The sequence below is a fragment of the Heterocephalus glaber genome, unplaced genomic scaffold (assembly GCF_053883595.1).
Source record: "Heterocephalus glaber isolate CG9 unplaced genomic scaffold, H.glaber_assembly_v1.0 deba00001481, whole genome shotgun sequence".
NCBI classification, from domain to species: Eukaryota; Metazoa; Chordata; class Mammalia; order Rodentia; family Bathyergidae; genus Heterocephalus; species Heterocephalus glaber.
The window spans coordinates 17,145,902-17,165,514 of NW_028258317.1; the positions used below are offsets into that span (position 1 = coordinate 17,145,902).

The window sequence follows — 19,613 nt, forward strand, 5'->3', positions numbered from 1 at the left end:
AGTTCTCTTTTTCAGTTGGATCTTTCTCTGCTTTGGGGATCAAGGTGATGCTTGCTTCCAGGAATGAATTTGGGAGTATTGCTTTCCTTTCAACTTCACTGAAGAGTTTACACAGTAGTGGCAGCAGTTCTTCTCTAAATGTCTTGTAGAATTCAGCAGTGAAGCCATCAGGACCCGGGCTTTTCTTAGTTGATAAGTTTTTAATTACTTTTTCAATTTCATTGATTGATATTGGGTTGTTCAGAATTTTTAGGTCTTCTTCGTTCAACTTTGGTAATTCATATGTATCTAGGAATCTGTCCATTTCTTCTGTGTTTTCCATCTTATTGGCATATAGGTTCTTGAAGTAGGTATTGATGAGCCTCTGGATTTCTGCTGGGTCTGTTGTAATTTCATCCTTTTCATTCCTAATTGCATGGATTTGGGCTTTTTCTTTCCTTTTTCTGACAAGGTTGGCTAAAGGTTTGTCAATTTTGTTGATTCTTTTGAAGAACCAACTCTTGGCTTCATTGATTTTTTGTATCGTCCCCTTAGTCTCCATTGCATTGATTTCTCCTCTGATCTTTATAATTTCCTCCCTTGTATGAGCTTTGGGGTTGTCCTGCTCTTCTTTTTCTAGAAGCTTGAGGTTCAGCATCAGGTTATTTAATTGGGCTCATTCTGTTTTCCTAATATATGTATTCACTGCTATGAATTTCCCTCGTAAGACAGCTTTCATTGTGTCCCATAGATTCTGATATGTTGTACTGTCATTGTCATTTAATTGAAGGAACTGTCTGATTTCTTCTTTAATTTCCTCTGTGACCCATTGGTTATTCAGAAGTGTGTTGTTCAATTTCCACATGTTTATGAAATTTTTTGAGTTTCTTTTGCTATGGATCTCCAATTTCATTGCACTATGGTCTGATAATATACAGGGGATAACTTCAATTCCTTTGCACTTACTTAAATATGTTCTATGCATGAGTATGTGGTCTATTTTGGAGAATGACCCATGGGCAGCTGAGAAGAATGTGTATTCTGATTTTGTGGGGTGGAAGACTCTGTAAACATCTGTTAAGTTCATTTGTTCAAGAGTTCGATTGAGTTCTAGTATTTCATTACTTATTTTTAGTCTAGTTGATCTATCTATTTGTGACAGTGAGGTGTTGAGGTCCCCCACTACAATTGTATTAGTGCATGTATGACTTTTCATGTCTGTTAGTATTTGTTTTATATAGTTGGGCACACTAGTGTTTGGTGCATAGATATTTATGATTGTCATCTCTTCCTCTTGGATTGTTCCCTTTACAAGGATGTAGTGTCCTTCTTCATCTCTCTTAATCAGTGTTGGTTTGAAATCTACTTGATCTGCAAAGAGGATAGCTACTCCTGCTTTTTTTCAGGTTCCTGTCGCATGGAGTATTGTTTTCCACCCTTTAACTTTCAGTGTATGAGTTTCCTTTTGAATTAAGTGTATTTCTTGTATGCAGCATATTGTTGGATTTTGCTTCTTGACCCATTCTACCAGTCTATTTCCCCCCCCATCAACTTTATTGGTACATTTTAGGTATACAATACAGTTACATTCATCATTGGGATCTTGTACCATTACATGAGTCTCTTGGTTCTTACTTTTTTTCCCCTTCCCTTGTTCTCCCTTCACCCCCTCCACCCTTCCCTATTTGCAAAGACCTTGTTTCCATTTTTTTCCTCTTCTCATATGTTTTCCTTTCCCTTTTTTCCCTTCCCCTACCCCTCCCAATTCCCCTGGTCTTTTAGACCTTTTCTTCTTGTTATACAATATCAGTTATACATTTTTTAAATTACAATATTAAGATCTAGGAGACATTACCACAGATTTAACAGAATTTAAAAGGATATAGAAAGCATATTACAAAAATCTTTTTGGAAATAAATTTGACAACTTCTAAGAAGTAACTTAGAAGACAAATTAATGAAACTAACTCTGGAGGAAATATAAAATTTGAATAGCACCTATTAAAGAAAGTATATTCCTGGCTTGAAAACCTACCTATATGACAACAGCAGGCTCATATACATTTTAACTGATAAATTATATCAAACATTTAAAGCTGAAAAAAGGAAGACTTCTCCCCTCATTTTAGGAAGTCAACATTGTGCTAATCCTAAAACTGGATAAAGATAATAGAAGAAAAAAGTATGAACATAGATAGAAATTTGTTTAACAAAACAAACTATTAGAAGTCAGATCTGGCAGTATGTAGAAAGTGGTTTTATTATAGGCATGGCCATGTTGGTTCAGCATTGGAAGATCCACCCCCAAAAGTAATACTTTTAACAGAGGAAAGGAGAAAGCCATATGATCCTGTCACTAGTTGGAGAAAGAGTATTGGACTAAATTCTACAGCTGTTCATGGTAAAATCTATCAGGACACTAGAAGTAGAACAGAAACTTCTCAACAGATCAAAGACATGTACTCCATACTTCCAACAAAAACTCCTTCTATGAATGGAGACCATACAATGCTTTCTCCCTAAAGTGGGGAACAAGGGCATATATGCCTACTCTTCATCTGTCCATTAGACTTTGAAACATAGGTCTAAACCAAAATAGTCTGGGAATAAAATGACACAACTAGGATAGGATTGGCATGGCAGCAGCAAAATCTTTATATGTAGATGAAATGATCATCTACAGAGAAAATACTAAGAAATCTCTAGGAGCCCCTAGAACTTGTACTTGAATTTAGCAGGATTAGAAAACACAAGGTATATATAAAAATTCAGGTCTGTGTATACTTGTTATAAATGGAGAACTGGATATTGAAATTTAAAAGTTATGTAGGAGTACAAAGGACCTGGAAAATCCAAAAACAAAAACAAAACCAGTGTTGGAAGACGTTTAGCACTCAATTTTAAGACTTCTTCTAAAGCTACAGTAATCAAGGCAGTGTTGGTGTAAGGAAAGACATATGGATCATTGGAATAAAACAGAGAATCTACAAATAGAACCACACATATATGGTCCACTGAATTTTGAAAGATTCTTTAACATTAGCATTTTATAGAATATAAACTTGATTCAAGAGCCGAGGAAGAGATAGTGTCTTCAGCAAATGACACTAGAACACCTGGTATCCGTATATAAAAAATTAAGCTCAACCCTTTTTTTCCATACATGAAAATAACTTGAAGGGATCTATGAACCTAAATAAGAAAGCCTAAAAGCATAAAACTTTAAGAAGAAATTATAAGGGAAAATATTTATGAATTCAGGGTAGGCAAGAACTACCTAGGATACAAAAAACATGATGTATAAAAGAAAAAAAATTGATAAATGAGATTCCACCAAACTTTAGAACTTTCAATAACATCATTAAAATGAAAAGTAGTCCTTAAACAGACCATATTTACAATGCATATAACCTATGACCAGAGTATATAAAGTATTCTTAGAGCCCATTAATAGACAACCCAATTAAAATGTAGACTTAAGAAGATGATAAATAGCCAGTATAGCAAAAGGAATGGTGTGCAGTTCTAGAATCAGGAAAATACTAATCAGTACAATAATAAGATTGAATTATACACTCATTAGGGAGATGAACTCAAAAGTTTTAAAAGCCTTGTCATGACTTTTTCTTTTTGTTGGATTCTCCCCCTTTGCGTTTAATTTGTCACACCCAATAGATTCATTCCACTGGGTTTCCTGGGGTTGTGATCCTCATTGTCTTTTCCTAGGGTATTGTCTAAAATTTTTTGGAGTGCCTGTTTGGTATTCATGAAGTTCCTGAGGTGCTCTTTATCATGAAAGCATCTTATTTCTCCATCAATTTTGAAAGATAGTTTTGCAGGGTCCATCAATCTAGGTTGGAGGCTGTTTTCCTTTAGGGCTTGAAATACATCACTCCAAGCTCTTCTTGCCTTGAGGGTTTGCATTGAGAAGTCTGCTATGATTCTGATGGGCTTTCCTTTGTATGTGAGTTGTTTCTTTTCTCTCACTGCTTGTAGAACTTTATTCTTCTGTTGGATTTCTGGAATCCTAACTATTATATGCCTATGTGTAGATTTTTTTTGATTATGGTTAGCTGGAGTCCTATATGCCTCACTTATGTGTATGTCAAGTTCTTTACCCCTCCTTGGGAAGTTTTCTGCCATCACTTCTGTGAACAGTTTTTTTGTGTCATCTGCACTCTCTCTTCTTTCTTCATTGACTCCAATCAGTCTTATGTTATTCTTCTTTGCATCAGATAGCAGCTGCTGGATTGATTTCTCATGTTCCTTTACAATTTGAAAGCAATTTTTCTTTTCCTCCTCACTAATTGCAATCTTATCTTCTGTATGTGAAATTCTATCCTCACATTGGTTCATTCTGCTTTGCAGACTTTTGATGGAGTTTTGAATCACTTGGAAATCTGTTTGTATCTGTTCTATGGATTCCATTTGTTTCCCATGTTGAGATTCCATCATGTTCCTCAGATCCTCTATTTTTTTATCTGTGTCCTCTCTAGATTTATTAATCATGTCTTGCACCATGAGCAAAATATTTGCTGTTATCTGAGTAATTATTTGTGATTTCCTTTTTCCCAGATCCTCTTTTGTTGCCAGTTCAGAGAGTCCAGGTGGTTGAGTATCAGAGTGTTCCATCTCATTTCCATTTGGGGTTGCTGTAGGTGATCTGGAAGTCTGTTTTTGAGGCTTGTTTATGTGCCTTCTCATTTTTCCGGGGGGGGGGGTGGTGCTTCTGGCACCCACGTGGCTCACCTTCTCTGTCCTAGGAGCTTGGAATGGCAGCAGGGGAGTTTCCTTCCCAGTGCTGAGACTGGCTGAACTTCACTGCCCTAGGAGCCTGGGATGGAGGAGGGGAGCTTCCTTCCAGGTGCTGGGACCGGCTCACCTTCTTGGCCCTAGGAGCCTGGGATGGAGGCGGGGAGCTACCTTCTGGGGGCTGGGACCAGCTCACCTTCTTGGCCCTAGGAGCCTGGGATGGCAGTGGGGGAGCTTCCTTCTGGGTGCTGGGACTGGCTGAGCTTCACTGCCCTAGGAGCCTGGGATGGAGGTGGGGAGCTTCCTTCCAGGTGCTGGGACCGGCTCATCTTCTTGGCCCTAGGAGCCTGGAATGGAGGTGGGGAGCTTCCTTCTGGGTGCTGACCAGTCTATTTCTTTTGATTGGTAAATTGAGACCATTAACATTGATGGTTATAACTGAAATGTATTGACTTGTCATTGCCATGACTTTTTCTTTTTGTTGGGTTCTCCCCCTTTACATTTAATTTCTTGTCATGCCAGATGGGTTCATTCTGCTTTGCTTCCTGGGGTTGTGATCCTCAATGTCTGTTCCTAGTATATTGTGTAAAATTCCTTGGAGTGCTGGTTTTGTATTCACAAAGTTCCTAAGGTGCTCTTTGTCATGAAAGTATCTTATTTTGCCATCCATTTTGAGAGATAGTTTTGCAGGGTACATCAATCTGGCTTGGAGGCTGTTTTCTTTTAGGGCTTGGAATATGTCACTCCAAGCTCTTCTTGCCTTGATGGTTCGTGTTGAGAAGTCTGCTGTGCTTCTGATGGACTTTCCTTTGTATGTGATTTGTTTCTTTTCTCTAACTTCTTGTAGAACTTTGCTCTTCTGTTGAGTTTCTGGAATCTTAACAATTATATGCCTATGTGTAGATTTTTTTTGATCAAGGCTGGTTGGAGTCCTATATGCCTCACTTATCTGTATGTCAAGTTCTTTTCCCCTCCTTGGGAAGTTTTCTGCCATTATTTCTGTGAAGAGATTTTTTTAATGTCATCTGCACTCTCTCCTGTTTCTTCATTGACTCTGATCAGTCTTATGTTATTCTTCTTTGCATCATCTAGCAGCTGCTGGATTGATTTCTCATGTTCCTTTATAATTTTGAAGCAATTTTTCTTTTCCTGGCCACTAATTGCAATCTTATCTTCTATATCTGAAATTCTGTCCTCACATTGGCTCATTCTGCTGTGTAAACTTTCGATGGAGTTTTTCATGTCCTGGAAATCTATTTGGATCTGTTTTATGGATTCCATTTGTTTCCTATGTTGGGATTCCATCATGTTCCTGAGCTCCTCTCTAGATTTATTAATGATGTCTTGCACTAGGGGCACAATTTCTCCTGTTATCTGAGAAATTATTTCTGATTTCATTTTTTCCAGATCCCCTTTTGTTGCCAGTTCAGTGGGTCCAGGTGGTTGAGTATCAGAGTGTTGCATCTCATTTCCCTTTGAGGTTGCTGTAGGTGATCTGGAAGTCTGGTTTTGAGACTTATTTACGTGTTTTCTCATTTCTACTGGGGTGGGGGGCGCTGTTAGCGCCTGCACGGATTACCTCTTCTGAACTGGAAGAGGTGGGACAGGGGCTGGGAGCAGCGGTAGGGATGGTGGCCTAAAAGTCCTTTCCTGTGGGCTGGGAGCAGCGGGAGGGATGGTGACCAGGAAGCCCCTTCCTCTGGACCAGGAGCAGTGGAATGGTGGCTCAGAAGCTCCTACCTCTGGGCCGGGAGCAGTGGGACTCAGTACCATGGTCTGGTGGTCCGATGTCCTCTGCATCTTTGTAGTGTGGAACCAGGTGGCTGTACAGAGGAGCAGGGGGTGGGGTCCAGTGGATTGTTGCCGGGCCGTGGGCTGATTTGGCGTGTTCTTTGCGACTCGGGACCTCGGTAGGGCGTGGGCAGACCTGCCTGTCTGCAGCGGGCTGATTCAGGATGTATTTTTTTGAACAGTGATGTGTCCTTTTCTATGCTAGATTTTATGTGGGACTGAGGCATGTTTAACTTGTGTCCTTCCTTATGTTGAAAAATCCAGAATTTGGAATAAATTCATACTAAGGGAAAAAAAGTTCCAAATCTTGGATTCAAGTAGCAGTATCAGAATTCAGAGAAAAGACTGCAATTGTCAGAGAAACTTTCTTACAGGAAGGCCTTGAAACATGAATAACACTGTTTAGGGTAAAGAAAAGATATCTGTAGTGTGAAGTGAAGAAACAACCAAACAGAGGCTCTAGAATAGGAATTGGTTTATCTGGGACATATTGAAGGTAACAGTCACATTAGGATGGAGATAAGGATGCAAGGTAGCAGCAGATTATCAAGATCTGGAAGGCCAGACAGAGTCTGACATACAAGGTGGAGTCACTTAGGTCCCTGACTAGAGGAGTAACATTATAAAATTAGTATATTTCAGGAAGATTAAACTGATGGTTTTATGTAGCTATTCTGAAATTAATAAGGGTAGGAAATAGAAGTTTTTACAAAAAACAGGGGATGACAGCTGAACCAAGGTGATGGCATAGTCAAGAGACATTTCAGACAAATTAGTGGATGCAATGAGAAAATGGATCCTTGGGACAACAGAGAGGGTCCAGTCAAAGATGTCTTTAAAGTTTTTAGCTTGTAAATTCCTGGCTGGTGGGGGTCATGTTGTCTCTATGTTTTCAATGACTAGTATAACATCTGATATAAAGTATATACTCAGCAAATTGTATACAAAACTGGAAATGAAGGTGTCCTATAAAGACTTAATCTGAGTTATAGGTATTTGTCAAGCAAGTTGCTAAGAAAAAAAGGAAAATGAAGAAGGAAAGAAATGGCTAAAGTGGGCAGGAAAGACAGTGTTCTGGCTAGGAGCTTCTCTTTACCTTGCTTATCTCCAGTTAAAACCCGTATCTTAATTTTGGCTTTGTTCAGGGTGATGATTGTCTCAGGTACTGCATCTTGCAGCTTGTCTTCTATGGCTGTGGCCCCTAACAGCTTTGAACAAAGATATCAGTGAGTGAGAAAAAGGGAGATAGTCACAGCAATTTAGCGCTACCTAACAACTGAATTTGCACTTCAGCATTCTCTTTAGTGAGCTGGCTCTCTTCAGGCATAAGGGCCCTAGTGGTATAAAATTCACCACACTCTGCCTCTCAACACACAGTTTTTCAGCTATTCACTGAAAGAAAATTTAGAAAAACAACATTAGAGACCAGAGAGACAAAAGACTTGCCTGAGTCATCTATAAAGCTACGTGCTACTTCTAAACCATTTATTTCTCAACATACCTCCACTTCTTCCTTGTCTCACAGAATAATTCCTGGATCCAAATGTGGTGAGTCCTGGATAAGGGATCCCCATGTCCTACTCCAGTTTTTTGTTCAACCCTACTTTATTGGTTATACCCACTGGGGCTTTTTAAGGTTTTCAAGACTTTTTCCCATGCTAGATAAAAGAATGTTGGTCCAACACCGCGCTTTCTCTCCATAACACCCCAACAGTGCTTACACAGGGATGGGTGCCAGGACCGAGTCTGAGGAACTGACAGATAAACAGACTACTGAATGATTTCTGGTAGCCTTCTAAAAGAGGAGTGTGGAAGATCTGAGATTCGACATTTTCCCTTTGGTGTCAGTAATTTCTCTTTTTTATAACAGAGCTGGCCTGTATCAGTCTGGTCAAAACCTTCAGGGTCATCCTTAATTTTTCTTTTCCTAACATCCTATAACCCAGCTCATCAGCAAATTCTGTTGACTCTTTACCTTTAAGAAACAAATTTACAGAATCTGAACATTCCTCACTATTTCTACTACTTCATCAGCATCTCTCACCTCCACCATTTTAACTATCTTTTACTTGGTCTCCTTTGGGTTGGCCCTTGTTCCCCTAGTTAGTACAACCTCAATATGCAACAAATGATTTTAAAAGCTATTTGGTCGAACCGATTGAACTATTCTATGGTTTCATATATTTCACTATTTTCCTTGTCCTGGCCTAAGACAACATTCTCCTATCACTTTGTCTTATGTCCTTATATTCTCTCCTCAATTTGTTCTAGCCACACTGGCTGCCTTGCTATTCAGCTAACGGCCTGCCTCTGATAGAGTCTTTTCTCTTGCTACTAATCTGTCTGAAAAGCTCATCTAAAAAGCCTAGCTTGTCCCCTTCTTCAGGTGTCTTCTCAGATGTCTTCTTCACAGTGAAGACTAATTGCCCTGTTTAAAATAGCAACAGTACCTCTACCCCCTCAAAAGCACACATCATGTACTGACACCCTTTTTTTCTTGGCTTTTTTTTTTTCATGTAACATTTTCACCTTCTGACATAGTATACATGTTACTTTTTGTCTGTTTGCTCCACTGCTAAAGGCACAGTGTCTGGCACATAGGATATACCTAATAAATCTGTTGAATGAATGAAAGAATGAATGAATATTTCGGTCTTATTTTAACCATTTGTTCTGGATAATTTAACCTGTGTTTTTTCACACCTTGATTTCTCCCAGATTACTTAGCTTCTGTGAGCAGCTTTTGGGGTAAGAAACACTTACAGAAAGATAAAAAATTACAACCACTGCATTTTTCATTATGGAATGGAATCAGAAGACCCAGGATATAGTGAATCAATCTGGATTCTAGTACCCTGACTTCCTGCCACAAAACTTTGGGACTTCTTTCTGAGCCTGCCTGCACTTGCCGATCCTATGTAGACCACTCCCAGAGCTCTTGCTTAGTCTCTGGCTACCACCTCCCACATCCTTGTCCCCAGTCTGTCCCCAACTTCCTCACACTCACCATCAAGTCTTTTTCTATCTTTTCATAGATAACTGATAATTTATTTTCTCGATCCTCCAAAGACAGGCAAGCTGAACTGTGCTTGTGGCTCCAGGTCTGGAAGAATGTGGTATCCAACTCTCGGTAGGCCACCATGAGGGTGCAAAGGCCTTTGGTGGCAAAATCCTGGAAGACGTGTGTGCACTGAGGCAGGATTAGGTTAAGGCTGAGTTAAGGGAGTGGCAGATTGCCCCCAGAGGTCCTGTCTGCTTGTACAACAGGGTTTGATTGGTTAGTACTAGGGGTTGATACCTGGTCTAATCAGAAAGCAAATCCTGAACTTTCTTAGCAAAACATCCCGACAAGGGGGTCAGCATAAGTTAGAAGATTGAGAATACTCCTGAGAATGAAGGTCCTGGTGTAGTTGTTTGTTGACATTAGTAGCAGGAAGCATGTCAAAAGATCTGAAACAGTTTTATGCTATCATTTGAAACCAGTCTGGGAAAATGCTCTGAAAAGTTACCATAACTCATGTGTTCTGAATTGATAAAAGATATGCAAGTAGTCCACAAATCCTGTGGCCTTTGGAACCAGTATAAGATAGAAGAACTATCTCATGTAGGACAGTACAATGATTTTTTTAAAAAAGAGATGCAATTCACACACTGTAAAATTAATTAATTAATTTGCAATGCTGGGGATCAAAGCCAAGGCTTTGAATGTGCTGGGCAAGTGCTCTACCACTAGGGTACATTCTCAACTCAAAGTTCACCCTTTTATTTTAAAAAATCACTATTATTTTTATTTTTATGGTACTGAACACAAGGCCTTTGCACTGAGCTACATCCACAGCCCTTATTTAGTTTTTGAGACAGGATCTCACCAAATTGCCAGGTTGTCCAGGTAGGACTTGAATTTGTGATCCTTCTGCCTTAGCGTCCTAGAGTGCTGGGCTGATAGGTGTGTGCCACTACACCTGGCTTAAAGTGCACCCTTTTAAAGTGTATAATTCACAGAATGTATATTCACAAAGTTTGTGCAACCATTACTATTAATCCCAGAACATTTCCATCACCCCCAAAAGAAACATGTCCATTAGCAGTCATTCTCCACTTTTCCCTCTTCCCCCTAGAACCCCTAATTTACTTTCTACCTCTATAGATTTTCCTAGTTTGGACATCTCATATGAATGAAATAATAAAATATGTGGCCTTTTGGCTTCTTCACTTAGTGTTGTAACACATATCAGTCCTGCATTCCTTTTTATTGTCGAATAACATTGCATTTTGCAGGTACACCAGAATTTATCTATCCATTTATCTGTTGATGGACAATTTGAGTTTTCAACTTTTTGACTGTTATGTATAACATTGCTGTGAACATTCATATACAAGTTTTTGTGTAGATGTATATTTGTGTTTTGGGGTTTTTTTTGGTACCAGGGATCGAACTCGGGTCCTTGCGCTTGCGCAGCAGGCGGCAAAACCACTGAGCTAAATCCCCGGCCCTGTGTAGATGTATATTTTAATTTCTCTTGGAAATATATGTAATAATAGGATTGCTGGGCCATATGATAACTATTTTCCAGTGGCGTTGACATTTTACTTTTCCATCAGCAACGTATGAGGGTTACAATTTCTGTGCATCTTTGTTGACATTTATTATTGTTGTCACCTTTTTTATTTTAGCCATCCTAGTGAGTGTAAAGTGATACTACATTTTTTTTTGTTTTTTGTATTGCAGATTGAACTCAGGACCTTGCACTTGCAAGGCAGGTGCGGTGCCACTGAGCTAAATCCCCGGCCCCTTTCATGTTTTCTATTTGCATTTCTCTAATGACTAATGATGTAGAACATTTTTTCATGTGCTTATTGGCTATTTGTCTCTGACTTCTGGCAGTGTGTTAACATAAGTCATCTTCAAATAGTCTAATGAAATAGCATTTTCTCCAATTTATTTTTTATAGACTATTTTTATGTCATCTCCCATCTTGTCCTTTGTTCTTTCCTTATTCCCCTAACATTTTGTATATTCAGGTTTAGGGGTAGAAATCCCAGAGGATATGGATCAGATTTTGCTTTCCTGTGCCAGCAGGCTGGAACCACTCTCTTTTCAATAAATCTCAAATCCTAGAGGGTAGATGTAGGGTAAGATAGGAAGAGGGGAGATGTCCTTGGGGATTCTAATCCTGTGGGCAACAGACAGAGGTATTAAAAAATTCCCTCAGTGGCCTAGCCCAGTGCTTTCTACTCTATACCCTAAAGGCAGTCATCATGGCTGATGAAATAAGCCTCCCATATTCCCATATTAGCAGTCCCTATTCTAGAGCAAATAACCTCCTGAGACAGGAACCACAGAACTATTCTCATTATTGTAAGTGCTCCCAAAGACATGATACTTGTCCCACCTCTAAGGCCCTGTCCCACCTACCTCTTTGCCATTGAAGTTGGCAATGTGATTAGGGAGAATCCCACAGAATGAGTTTTAGTCTTCCACCAACTAAACAAACACAGATACCAATATATACCTATACAAAAGCACATGGACATGGGACACATTTATGAACATGTATCCTGACACAAAGAATCATTCACAGCTTCCTTTTCCTGCAACCTAAACACTTACATCTAAATGTTCCATGGTCACATTGTTAAGATCTGTACAGGATGAATGAAGCAGCTCACAGATGATTGTGTCTGCTCCCTTGCAGAAAAGCATTAACCGATCTTCAGGTGTCCGCACTAAAGGCAAGCAAATTAAGCAAAGTACCATGAGGATGTATTATTATAAGAACTTGTCTGGGTCACTGAGGGATGGCAGGAGACAGTTTCCCATGACACTTGTTTCTGCTACCTTTGGAGGCTAAGAACTCAATGAGTGGTTGCACACAGGATAAATGGTGTGGTGAGAGTGACAGAGGAACTTACGGAACCTGTTCTCCCATGGTTCAATATCCTCTGAAGACTCTGATGCAGAATAATGTTAGACTCTCAATTCCAAGTCCCAGACCAAGGCTCACACCCAGTAAGGACCAAGGGTGAAAAATGACCTTTCTCTTCAGTCTGAGGCTAAAACTAATTGAGAGAGCAAGACAATATGAACTCCCCCTATATGATCATCTTTCAGTATCCCAGGAGATTGGAGTCTTTTCCCCCTGTAGGTACCAAAACACAGATGCTTAAATCCCTCATATACAATAGCAGAGTATTTGCATATCACCTACCCACGTCCTCCTAAATACTTTAAATCATCTTTAGGTTACTTATAGTACCTAATAAAATGTAACTGCTATGTAAATAGTTATAATGTTATATTGTTTAGGGAATAATGATAAGAAAAAAGTTTGTACATGTTCAATACAGACATAATTTTTCTTTTTTTGGTGCTGGGGGATTAAATCCAGGGCCCTGTGCATGCTAGGGATCTGCTCTATTACTGAGTACATCCCCAGCTCAGATGCAACTTCGTTATTTTTCAAGTATTTTTGATCTATAGTTGGTTGAATCCACTGATGTGGAACCTGTAGATGAGGAGGGCCGGCTGCATTATTTGCTTCCATCTCTTATTCCATGTTCAACCTTTTGGAATGTATTCTCTGTCTTCATCTTGGCTTTGAGGGTGATTGCAAGCCACTATCCAGAAACACTAGGGAGGGAAATTAGCATATGGTAGCAAGTCCTCATATATGTATAAGAGAAAATTTAAAGGAGGTAAGAGATAAAGTAGAAATGTATGTGTCTGAATGTGTGGCACCTGTGAGAAAGTGGCTGTAACAGGGCATATGAGTGAGAGAAGCTTTTGTGTGTAGAAGACAGAGAAAATCAATATGTGAATATGTATAAAGGACAAAGAAGGGGAGAGGGCTGACTAAGAGGGGCACCCACCAATAACAGACATCCTCTTGCGTACACTGTTGAAGTCTAAAATAGCCAGCAGCTGGTAGACTCTGGTTACCCCCATTTCAACCACTGTGATTGTCTCAGACGTGCGGGAATGAAATACAAATCCAAAGTTTCTGGCAGCAGTGACAAGGGCACCTTCATCTGGGGACTGAGCTTGGTACACCAGCTCACCTGACAGGAGATAAGAAGGCATCCACAGGGATGAGCAGCTGGAGTCCACCCAGAAGTAACATTATCTTCCAAGTGGCTTACATAAAGATGGAGCCCAGGAGGGACATCTTTCTTCAAAACTTCCTCACAAGTCTGGCCCTAAAAGCCCATTGTTGCACAGAACATGTTAGTCTTTTTTTCTTTCCAATATTTTCAACTCATGGTACATGGTATATGCAATGTATACAAACAAATGAAACATAGGCAGTTACTTTTCAACTTTAGTGGGTAAAGATGCCTCGGAGAACTAACTAAAAATGCGGGTTCCTGGGTCCCACCCAAACTCGCTGAAACAGGATCACAAAATCTGGAAGGAGGGCCTAGAAAATTGAATTTTAAACAATCTCTTAGGTGATTCTCATGCATGTGGCATAAATAAGGTGCTCCTGGTTAAGACCAGCTACATTTTGATAAACACTTAAAGCCCTAGGCTCAAGTTATATACTCACTTCAGTCTCCCAAGCGCTGGGATTACAGGCACATACCATTGCATGCAGCTTCAATTTGATTTTAAAACAGGAAAATTGGAGTTTTACATTTGTGAAAAAGGTTGGTTAGGAGTATGATTTGGGGTCAGACAGATGTATCCACTAGGGCCAGGGATTTAGCTCAGTGGTGCCGCCACCTGCCTCGCAAGCACAAGGTCCCGAGTTCAATCCCCAGTACCAAAAAAAAAATCTAGAATGTTCTTTCTTAGACTGAGTCATTACAGACCCTATCAAACCACATCCACCTCCAACCACCCTAGACTCTATGCCACATTCTCACTCCCTGAGATCCTAGGCCTCTCCTTACCTTCTACTTTCTCTTCTGACATCACAGTGTGACACAATGAGAGGGAAAGAAAAAACAAGTGTACCCAGTTATCTCCATTTTTCACTGCTTCCACCAAAGTACTGTAATAAAATGAAAAATTAGGATTGGCCAGTTTGTTGTAGGAGAAGTCAACTTTTTCTTTCTGGAATATATAAAGGAGAACAAAGTTTTCAGCAACAGCTAACATTTTATAGGTCAACTTGGGGCCATTTCTGGCATCTAACTTTGACCATCCATGTACTTGGGCCAGAAAAGATCTGTGCCACAGGAGATAAGCTAAGCACTATGTGGCTGATCATTTTTTGCCCACTTTTTACCCCAGATATTCTGAGTGACCAATGGCTATCTTTATATTCTACTCTTCTAAGTCCCAAGTCCTATCTGATAACCAAACCTGAGAGTATGAAGCCATATTTGCTCCCTATGAGTAAGTGGTATGTGGGAAAAGTCTTGTTTCTGGTTGTCTTCTGCTTGCTTTTGGAAGCTGAAAAGGGAAGAGAGCCCTGGGTACTATGGTATTACTGGGCTTCATTATTCCTTTCTAGACCCCCAGGGATAAAAAGAGGGTAGGGAGGACTACTACAAACAAAGCCATAAGCTAAGGAAACTTTGGTATTTGTTTGTTTACAGACTTAGTTTACTTGACCTACAGCATACATGATCTTTCCCATCTCTAACTCTCATGGTCACTGGCCTTGCTGCTTTATGCTCCAACTTTGTCCTCAATTTTTGGACTTAAAATTCATTAACCATTTTCCTGGCCATGGCCTTGGCTCCTATGGACACTGACTCACATTCTCTACTTCAGTTTGAGTGTAGCCATGTAAACACTGGCTCTGAGATTATCTTATTCCCACTCCAGAGTACAAGGGGTGATCAAAAAAACAGTGATGTTTAAATTTTAAAAAGTCTCGAGCACAGAGGAGGAGTCTTCCAGGCCACCATACTACTGCTCCCAGCACAGAGGAGGTAAGCCGTGCCACCCTCCAACCCCTCACCCCCATCAAAATGAGAAGACACATAACAAAGTCTCAAAACCAGACTTCCAGATCACCTACAGCAACCCTAAAGGGAAATGAGATGGAACACTGTGATACTCAACAATCTGGACTCCCTGAATTGACAACAAAACAGGATCTGGAAAAAATGAAATCAGAAATAATTTCTCAGATAACAGCAGAGATTGTGCTTGTAGTGCAAGACATGATTAATAAATCTAGAGAGGAGCTGAGGAACATGATGGAATCCCAACATAGGAAACAAATGGAATCCATAAAACAGATGCAAACAGATTTCCAGGAGATCAAAAACTCCACTGAAAGTCTACACAACAGAATGAGCCAATGTGAGGGCAGAATTTCAAATATAGAAGATAAGATTGCAGTTAGTGAACAGGAAAAGAAAAATTGCTTCAAAATTGTAAGGGACCACAAGAAATCAATCCAGCAGCTGCTAGATGATACAAAGAAGAATAACATAAGACTGATCAGAGTCAATGAAGAAACAGGAGAGTGCAGATGACATAAAAAAACTGTTCACAGATGTAATGGCAGAAAACTTCCCAAGCAGAGGAAAAAAACTTGACATACAGATAAGTGAGGCATATAGGACTCCAACCAGCCTTGATCAAAAAAAATTTACACATAGGCATATAATTGTTAAGATTCCAGAAACCCAACAGAAGAACAAAATTCTACAAGCAGTTAGAGAAAAGAAACAAATCACATACAAAGGAAAGTCCATCAGAAGCACAGCAGACTTCTCAATGCAAACCCTCAAGGCAAGAAGAGCTTGGAGTGATGTATTCCAAGCCCTAAAGGAAAACAGCCTCCAACCCAGATTGATGTTCCCTGCAAAACTATCTTTCAAAATTGATGGTGAAATAAGATTCTTTCATGACAAAGAGCAACTTAGGAACTTCATGAATACCAAACCAGCACTCCAAAAAAATTTAGACAATACCCTAGGAAAAGACAACAAGGATCACAACCCCAGGAAGCACAGAAGAATGAACCCATTGGGTGTGACAAGAAATTAAATGTAAAGGGGGAGAATCCAACAAAAAGAAAAAGTCATAACAATGATAAGTCAATATGTATCAGTTATAACCATCAATGTTAATGGTCTCAATTCACCAAACAAAAGAAACAGACTGGCAGAATGGGCCAAGAAGCAAGATCCAACAATATGATACATGCAAGAAACACACTTACCTCACAAAGAAACTCATAGACTGAAAGTTAAAAGGTAGAAAACAATACTCCATGCAGCAGGAACCTGAAAAAAAGCAGGAGTAGCTATCCTCTTTGCAGATCAAGTAGATTTCAAACCAACACTGATTAAGAGAGATGAAGAAGGATGCTACATCCTTGTAAAGGGAACAATCCAAAAGGAAGAGATGACAATCATAAATATCTATGCACCAAACACTAGTGTGCCCAACTGTATAAAACAAATACTAATGAACATGAGAAGTCATATATGCACTAACACAATGGTAGTGGGGGACCTCAATACCCCACTGTCACAAATACATACATCAACTAGACAAAAAATAAGTGATGAAATACTAGAACTCAATCAAACTCTTGAACAAATGAACTTAACAGATGTTTACAGAGTGTTCCACCCCACAAAATCAGAATACACATTCTTTTCAGCTGCACATGGGTCGTTCTCCAAGATAGACCACATACTCACTCATAGAACATATTTAAGTAAGTGGAAAGGAACTGATATTATCCCCTGTATATTATCAGATCATAGTGCAACGAAATTGGAGATCCATAGCAAAAGAAACTGCAAAAATTTCATAAACACATGGAAATTGAACAACACACTTCTGAATAACCAATGGGTCACAGAGGAAATTAAAGAAGAAATCAGACAGTTCCTTCAATTAAATGACAATGACAATACAACATATTGGAATCTATGGGACACAATGAAAGCCGTCTTATGAGGGAAATACATAGCAGTGAATATGCGTATTAGGAAAACAGAACGAGCCTAATTAAACATCCTGATGCTGAACCTCAAGCTTCTAGAAAAAGAAGAGTAGGACAAACCCAAAGCCCATAAAAAGGAGGAAATTATAAAGATCAGAGGAGAAATCAATGCAATGGAGTCTAAGAGAATGATACAAAAAATCAATGAAGCCAAGAGTTGGTTCTTAGAAAGAATAAACAAAATTGACAAACCCTTAGCTAACCTTATCAGTAAAAGGAATGGAAAGGCCCAAATACATGCAGTTAGGGATGAAAAGGATGAAATTACAACAGACCCAGCAGAAATCCAGAGGATCATCAATACCTACTTCCAGAACCTATATGCCAATAAGATGGAAAACACAGAAGAAATGGACAGATACCTAGATACATATGAATTACCAAAGTTGAATGAAGAAGACCTAAAAATTCTAAACAACCCAATATCAATCAATTAAATTGAAAACGTAATTAAAAACTTACCAATGAAGAAAAGCCCAGGTCCTGATACCTTCACTGCTGAATTCTACAAGACATTTAGAGAGGAACTACTGCCCCTGCTGTTTAAACTCTTCAGTGAAACTGAAAGGGAAGCAACACTCTCAAATTCATTCCTGGAAGGAAGCATCACCTTGATCCCCAAAGCAGAAAAAGACCCAACCGAAAAAGAGAACTATAGGCCACTCTGACTAATGAACACAGATGAAAAAAATCCTTAATAAGATACTGGCAAACAGAATGCAGAAGATCATCAAGAAGATCATACACCTTGTCCAAGTGGGATTCATCCCAGGGATGCAGGGATGGTTCAACATGTGCAAATCAATCAATGTAATACACTATATCAATAGAGCCAAGGACAAAAACCATATGATCATCTTTTTTGTGTGTGTACCGGGGATTGAACTCGGGACCTTGTGCTTGCGAGGCGGGCGCCGGAACCACTGAGCTAAACCCCCTACCCAATATGATCATCTTAATAGATGCAGAAAAAGCATTTGACAAAATCCAACATGCATGTATGATAAAAACTCTGCAAAAAATTGGAATAGATGGTCTCTACCTCAATCTGATAAAAGCCATCTATGAAAAACTGGGCTGGGGATTTAGCTCAGTGGTTTTGCCGCCTGCTGCGCAAGTGCAAGGACCCGAGTTCAATCCCCAGTACCAAAAAAAAAAAAAGGAAAAGAAAAACCAACAGCCAGTATCATACTAAATGGTCAAAAACTGAAATCCTTCACATTAAAATCAGGAACAAGACAAGGATGTCCACTATGACCACTCCTGTTCAATATAGTTTTGGAAACATTAACCATGGCAATTAGACAAGAGAAAGAAATAAAAGGAATAAAGGCAGGAATGAAGACGTCAAATTGCAGATGACATGATACTCTATATTGAAGACCCCAAGAAGGCCACCAAAAGTCTTCTAGACTTAATAACCAAATTTAGTAGAGTAGCTGAGTACAAGGTCAACACACAAAAATCAATAGCTTTCCTCTATACAAACAACAGACTCACTGAGACAGAAATAGAGCAAACAATTCCTTTCACAATAACATCCAAAAAACTGAAATACCTAGGAATCAACCTAAAGAAAGAAATCAAAGACCTCTTCTCTGAAAATTATAGCACTCTGAAAAGAGAGATTGAAGATGATATCAGAAAATGGAAAGACATCCCTTGCTCCTGGGTAGGAAGGATCAACATAGTGAAAATGGCCATACTTCCAAAACTGCTATATAGATTCAGTGCAATCCCAATTGAAATCCTAGCAACATACTTCACAGACCTTGAGAAAACAATCCAAAAATTCATTTGGAACAAGAAGAGACCCAGAATAGCAAAAGCTATTCTAGGCAACAGAGACATGGCAAGGGGTATCACAATCCCCAACCTGCAACTCTACTACAAAGCTACTGTGATAAAAACAGCATGGTACTGGCAAAGAAACAGACCTGAGGACCAGTGGAACAGATTAGAAGATGCAGAAACAATTCCAGACACACTCAGCCATCTCATCTTCAATAAAGGAGCCAAACACCCTCACTGGAGGAAAGATAGCCTCTTTAATAAAAGGTGATGGAAAAATTGGGTTTCAATTTGCCAAAGATTAAAACTAGACCTATATCTCTCACCATGCTCTAAACTAAAATCTAAATGGATTAAAGATCTAAATATTAAAATAGA

The 19,613-nt window shown here is 39.4% G+C and overlaps 1 protein-coding gene across 1 annotated transcript in view; it reads right to left on the bottom strand.

Moving 5' to 3' along the window:
• Positions 1 to 19,613, bottom strand: part of LOC101726659 (phospholipid-transporting ATPase FetA-like) — a gene marked incomplete at its 5' end in the record, with an annotated part of 67,427 nt that overhangs the window by 11,141 nt on the left and 36,673 nt on the right. Inside the window, 5 exon segments of the mRNA XM_087183554.1 lie at positions 7,619 to 7,730; positions 9,530 to 9,694; positions 12,134 to 12,249; positions 13,393 to 13,581; positions 14,416 to 14,578. Of these exon segments, the coding sequence (XP_087039680.1) occupies positions 7,619 to 7,730; positions 9,530 to 9,694; positions 12,134 to 12,249; positions 13,393 to 13,581; positions 14,416 to 14,578 (745 nt within the window).